At 60.5% G+C, this 5,718-nt stretch overlaps 1 protein-coding gene across 1 annotated transcript; it reads right to left on the reverse strand.

Annotated features, from left to right (window-relative positions):
- Positions 1–1,992: 1,992 nt before the first annotated feature.
- Positions 1,993–3,923, reverse strand: LOC141042949 (uncharacterized). The gene is made up of 3 exons (XM_073511860.1): positions 3,492–3,923; positions 2,527–3,336; positions 1,993–2,325 (listed from the first exon to the last, which is right to left on the reverse strand). Exons 1-3 carry the CDS (start codon positions 3,921–3,923, stop codon positions 1,993–1,995), a joined length of 1,575 nt encoding a protein of 524 aa, XP_073367961.1.
- Positions 3,924–5,718: the final 1,795 nt, after the last annotated feature.

Genomic DNA, 5,718 nt, shown 5'->3' on the forward strand with positions numbered 1-5,718 from the left:
ACCGGACTGCCTCCGAGGAAGAAGATGGTGCCGCTGGTGCTCTTGCGATCATCCAGGTCTCCCCCGAGATCCGAGTCGCTGTAGCCGATGAGCTCTGCGCCGCGCACCTGCCGGGCATAGCAACACCCCAGCTGCCGTGTGCCGGCGATGTACCTGAGAAGCTGCTTCACAGCGGCCCAATGCTCGCTCGTCGGTGCCTCCATGAACCTGCTGACATACCCGACGGCGTAGGTGATGTCAGGTTGCGTATGGGTGAGGTAGCGTAGGCTCCCCACCACGCTCCCTGTAGTATGTGGCATCCACGGGCTCGCCGGCCCCCTCCCGCCTGAGCTTGAGGCGCTGCTGCATCAGCGTGGCCACGGGGTGACAGTCGGCCATGCCGGCCTTCTCCAACAGCTTGCCGGCATACGAGGACTGCGCGATGACGATCTGGCCCGACCTCTGGTCCACCTCGATGCCGAGGTAGTAGCTCAGTAGCCCCAGATTGCTCATCTTGAAGAGCGCCATCACCTCCTTCTTGAACTCAGCGATCGCCGCCGTGGACTCTCCGGTGATGATCAAGTCGTCCACGTACACGCCCACCAGGAGCAGGCCGCCGTGGCCAGTGCGCGTGTACACTGCGTTCTCGGATGGGCATTTTCTCGAAGCCGAGAGCGTTGAGGCTGCTGTCGAGCTTCGCGTACCACGCCCTTGGTGCCTGACGCAGTCCATAGAGCGCTTTGTGCAGCCGGAGCACCTTGCTCGTCGCGCCGGCGTGCTCGAATCCGGGGGCTGCACCACATACACCTCCTCCTCAAGTTCGCCGTTGAGGAAGGCCGATTTGACGTCCAGGTGGTGCACCTCCCACCCCTCCTGTGCGGCTGCGGCGAGCAACACGCGCACGGAGTCGAGGCGGGCCACCGGTGCGAAGACTTCTTCAAAATCAATGCCGGCGCGCTGCACAAAACCCTTCGCCACCAGGCGAGTCTTGTGTTTGATCACCTCACCGGCAGCGTTCCTCTTCTCCTTGAAGACCCACTTCAGGCCGATGGGTCGGTGACCTGCAGGCAGATCGTAGAGAGACCAGGTCTCGTTAGACTCAATGCACGACATCTCTTTGATCATCGCTACTCGCCACGCCGCATGGGGCTCTGCTTCTGCGAACGTCGCCGGCTCCCCCTCAGGTAGCAGGAGCAGATGCTCCGTCCTCCCGCCTTGCGCCGCACCAGGGTCGAGCACATCGTCCAGGCAGCGAAAACGGTGGACGGCGTCGGGGTCGTCTGCGTCGTCGAACATGTCCGCGTCATGAGGCGGCGGCGTTGCGAACTGCACATCCTGCCAGACTGGAGTGGCAGGGGACGCGCTGCCTGCTGCAGGCGAGTTCTCTGTCCCGGCATCGGAAACGGCACGTGACGATGTAGGCGTGCTTGATCCAGCCCCCCCTCCCCCCCCCCCCCCGCTGGCAGGTTCGGGTGACGGCGGAGCAGGGGTTCTCGCCGGCGTGACCACGTCCTCCAGAGGTCCACCATATGTCGAAAAGTCGACGACGAAGGAGCCGCCTGCGCCCGCCGTCTCGTTGCTCCAGTCCCAGCTCGCGCTCTCGTCAAACACGATGTCGCGGGACACGTGCACCCGACGCGTCGCCGGGTCGTACACCCTGTACGCCTTGGAGCCGGGCTCGTACCCGATGAGCACCACGGGAGTGCTCCGATCATCCAGCTTCTTGAGAAAGGGGCGTGCACTCTTGACGTGCGCCACGCACCCGAAGACGCGCAGGTGGCTCATCTCAGGCTTCCTGCCGTGCCATGCCTTGTACGGAGTCGCTCCGTCCACGCTGCGCATGAACGCTCGGTTCAGGAGGTAGACGGCCGTGGTCACCGCCTCTCCCCAGAAGTAGTCCGGCATGCCCTTGGCCTTCATCATGCTCCTTGCCATGCCCATCACCGTCTGGTTGCACCTCTCGACCACGCCGTTCTGCTGCGGTGAGTAAGGCGCAGTCAGGTGGCGCTGGACTTAGGTGGACGCGAAGTGCTCCGCCAGCGCCGTGGACGTGAACTCTCCATCGCGGTCCGTCAGCAGTGTGCCCAGCTTACACCGTGCCTCCGTCTCAGCATGCGCCTGGAATCCATTGATCGTTGCCGCGGCCTCGTCTTTGCTTGTCAGCAGGGTGAGCCACATGTAGCGGCTGTGGTCGTCCACGAGGAGCAGGAAGTAGCGCCGTCCTCCAGGTGTCGCTGGCGTGATCGCCCCGCAGAGGTCCGCGTGGACGAGGTCGAGCGGTGCCTCCGCTCTGTACTTGGCCGTCTGGGGAAACGGCGCCCGGCGCTGCTTGTCGGTGAGGCACGCCTGGCAGAGCTCTCCAGAGTGCTCAATGCCTGGCAGCCCTCACACCATTCCTCCCCGTGCCATCCTCTACAGAGCGTTGATGTGCAGGTGGCCGAAGCGGGCGTGCCAGCGCCATGACACGCTGTCCGTGCGCGCACCGAGACAGATTGGGCGCACGGGGTGAATGTGCAATTTGTACAGGCGATTTGGAGATCGCTTTACCTTGACAATTAGAGCGCCGCGACGGTCGTGGACGGAGAGGACGCCGTGGTGGACGTTGATGTCGCAGCCATTCTCGTCGAGCTGTCCAAGGCTCACCACACTGCTCTTGAGCCTGGGGATGTAGTACACATCCATGAGGGCGTGTTGCGCTCCCCCCTCGATGGCCAACGCGACGGTGTCGCGCCCTTCGATCTGGACCACCGACCCGTCTCCGAACCGCACGGATCCGGTGATCGTGTTGTCGAGCTCGGTGAAGGCCGCGCGGTCGCCGGTCATGTGGTTGGACGCGCCAGTGTCCAGGTACCACACCGGGTCCGGGGCGGCGTCCCCTGCGGCTGGAGCGACGCTGGACTGCTCCTCGTTGAGGAAGACAGCGGCCTGCGGTGGGTTGCGACGACCATCGGCTGGCGACCCCGTCTTGATAGGGTGCACGAGCTCGACCACCTCGGCGAGCAGCATCTGAGGATCGGCCTCTTCGTCGGCCTGGGCGAGGAGGGCCTCCTCCTCCCTCTTCTTCTTCCTGCATTCGCGGGCCCGGTGGCGGTTGATGCCGCAGTAGCGGCACTTTTTCTTGTCCCCGGTGCTCTTGTCGGGGTAGTCACCACCGCGTCTGCCACCGCGTCCGCCTCCTCGGCCGCCGCCACGGACACGGCCACCGCCCTTACGGTGATTCTTGCTGCCGCCTGGAGGAGGGCCCTGATCGCCGGAGTGTAGGCGGGCCTGCCACTCCTCCCAGGTGAGGAGCAAGCGGCCGCCCTGACTGCTGCCACCGCTCTGCGTGTCGTCGAGCGTTCTTGCACGACACGCAGCCTGCCGGTGACCTCGTCCAAGGAGAGCGTGCTGATGTCCAGCAGCGTCTCGATCGCGATCGCCACCTGTGCGAACTGTTGCGCCACGACATGAAGAAGCTTGGAAACTACCTTAGATTCCTCTAGGGTGTCCCCGAGCGCGCGCTAGCCGGAGACGATGCCGGAAAGACGGAGGAAGAAGTCGTCGATGGTTTCTCCGTCGCGTAAGGCGATGCTCTCGAAGTCGCACCGGAGCTTCTGTGCGTTGGCCTCGCGCACCCGCGTGGCGCCGAGGCGTTGCGTGGTGATGGCATCCCATGCCTCCTTGGCGTTCTCCTTCTCTCCCACGGTGAGCAGCACATCTGTGGGCAGACTACGGAGGATGACGCTCATGGCGTTGCACTCGTCGTGGTAGGGGGTGTCGTCGTGCGACACAGCCCGCCACCAGCCGTGGGCCTGAAGATACACCTTCATCAGCAGCGACCATTCGGGGTAGTTGGTGCGCGTCAGCATTGGGAGCGCGCCGCTGGACGGCGCCGGCTGAACCACCTGCTGCACCACCATATCCCCGTGCGACTGCTCTCCGCCGCTCGCCGGCGACCTCAACATGGCTCTGATACCCCTTGTTCCCCTCGAAGCACTCTGAATCAATTCGCGAGAGAGAGGTTTTGCATAGCGAACTTGCATGCTGCTTTTCTGCTTCTTCTTCCTTTTATTTCTGAACTTAACAAGATCATGCCGCGGCTCTGGCGCTCCTACCGGATCGTGCCATCCCACGATCGAGCACTCAGTCCACGGCCTCCATACAATCGCTCCACGGATCGCACGAGCTGCGTCTCGCGGAAACTACTAACAACCTGACGGGAAAATCTAACTGAATCGCTAACTGAAAAACTACTACGGTGCAAAGTCTGAAACCTGAAACTTGTCATGCTAGCTAAACTAGCTTATTGTGCAACAGGCGCGCGGACGGAACGGCTACTGGCACGGAGGTCAGAGCACTTCTCACCATCAGCGGAGCTTCATTTTCTGATGGTATATCATCAGCAGTGCGGTATACCATTGCACTTTGGATTAGTCAACGCCCATGCGGCAAAAAAAATGACATATTTACTAGAAAATCCGTGGCTAGCTTTCTGGGTCGTCACAGCATGGAATATTGGGTCGGCATCTCGGTGGCGGGTCAGCGGACAAGCGGAGATGGCAGAGGGTCATGACGACTTCTGCGAAGGTGAACAGCAGCAGCTCTGGCCAGCGGTGGCTTGCAGCGGCTAAAGCGACCGTCGGGGCGCGGCGACCCGGAGGCAGTTGCGGTAGAGTTGAGTAGAGGCAGCAAGACGGCGAGGCGCGCCGGAGCCGGCCGGAATGACAACCCGGTCCGGGCGCGCAGCTCGGAGGCGACCCAGAAGCGACGCCGGCGAAGGAAAGCAGCGCGACGAGACCGGGTCGACCCTGTTTACACTTCCGGCCGTAGTTGTATCTGCTTCCGGATCGTAGTTGTATCTGCTTCCAGGTCGTGGGCTTTTGGCCGTATGTGGCACTTAACATCTCGCATGATGGAATCCATCTTTCTCCACGTAAGGGAAGAATTTCCCAGGCTTGAGCAAAGTAGTAGCAATAGCTGTATCTTTTCCTAGTAGTACTTTTGACTCACTTTAATACCTTGATGTAGTCACCGAGACCGCAGATCGCATCACGGGATTTTTCTCTTTTCTTTAAAAAATCCGAATTATTGTTTTAGTTGCTTCACGTCTTGTAGTAGGAATTGGAGTAGCACTATTACTAGTCTGTACCGATTGCTTTGGTCCTTACGCCTGAAGAGCAGCAGCAGGAAAGATTTGCTCTGGGGTGATGCGCGTGTGTACGGCCAGAGCAGGTGTACGAATATTGGATAATTATGTATGCACGCGTTGACCGTCTTTGGTTGTTTGCGTGATCGACGACACGCAATCTGACTGCGGTACGATGAAAAATCATACTGGTCTCGGCTGACTGCTTCGGTTTAGCGGTAGCCGAAAAAATCTTGTTTGATGTCGGCGAAACTTGCGGCCAAGCGGATTGGAAAAATTGACAAATTTAACCTATGGACGAAATCAAATCACAGAATGAACTGTCCGTGAAACTATTTTACGTGGCTGACCTTTTTGTGTGACGCCCGACACGAAGGCGCCACACTACACTGTGCAACGCCTCACAGATAGGCGCTGCACGCCTGGCCAGCGTCGCACCTGTGTGATCCGAAAATTACTAAGTCAGTGTGCAGCGCCTAGCTTCTAGGCGTTGCACCAGTGGTTGCTTCATTTTGTAGTGCAACCACCAGTGCAGCGCCTAGCTCTTAGGCTCTGCACAATGACTTAGCAATTTTTAGGCAGTCTGGGGTGCAACGCTGGCCAGGCGTGTAGCG

Source organism: Aegilops tauschii, chromosome 3 (assembly GCF_002575655.3).
Source record: "Aegilops tauschii subsp. strangulata cultivar AL8/78 chromosome 3, Aet v6.0, whole genome shotgun sequence".
Classification (NCBI taxonomy): Eukaryota; Viridiplantae; Streptophyta; class Magnoliopsida; order Poales; family Poaceae; genus Aegilops; species Aegilops tauschii.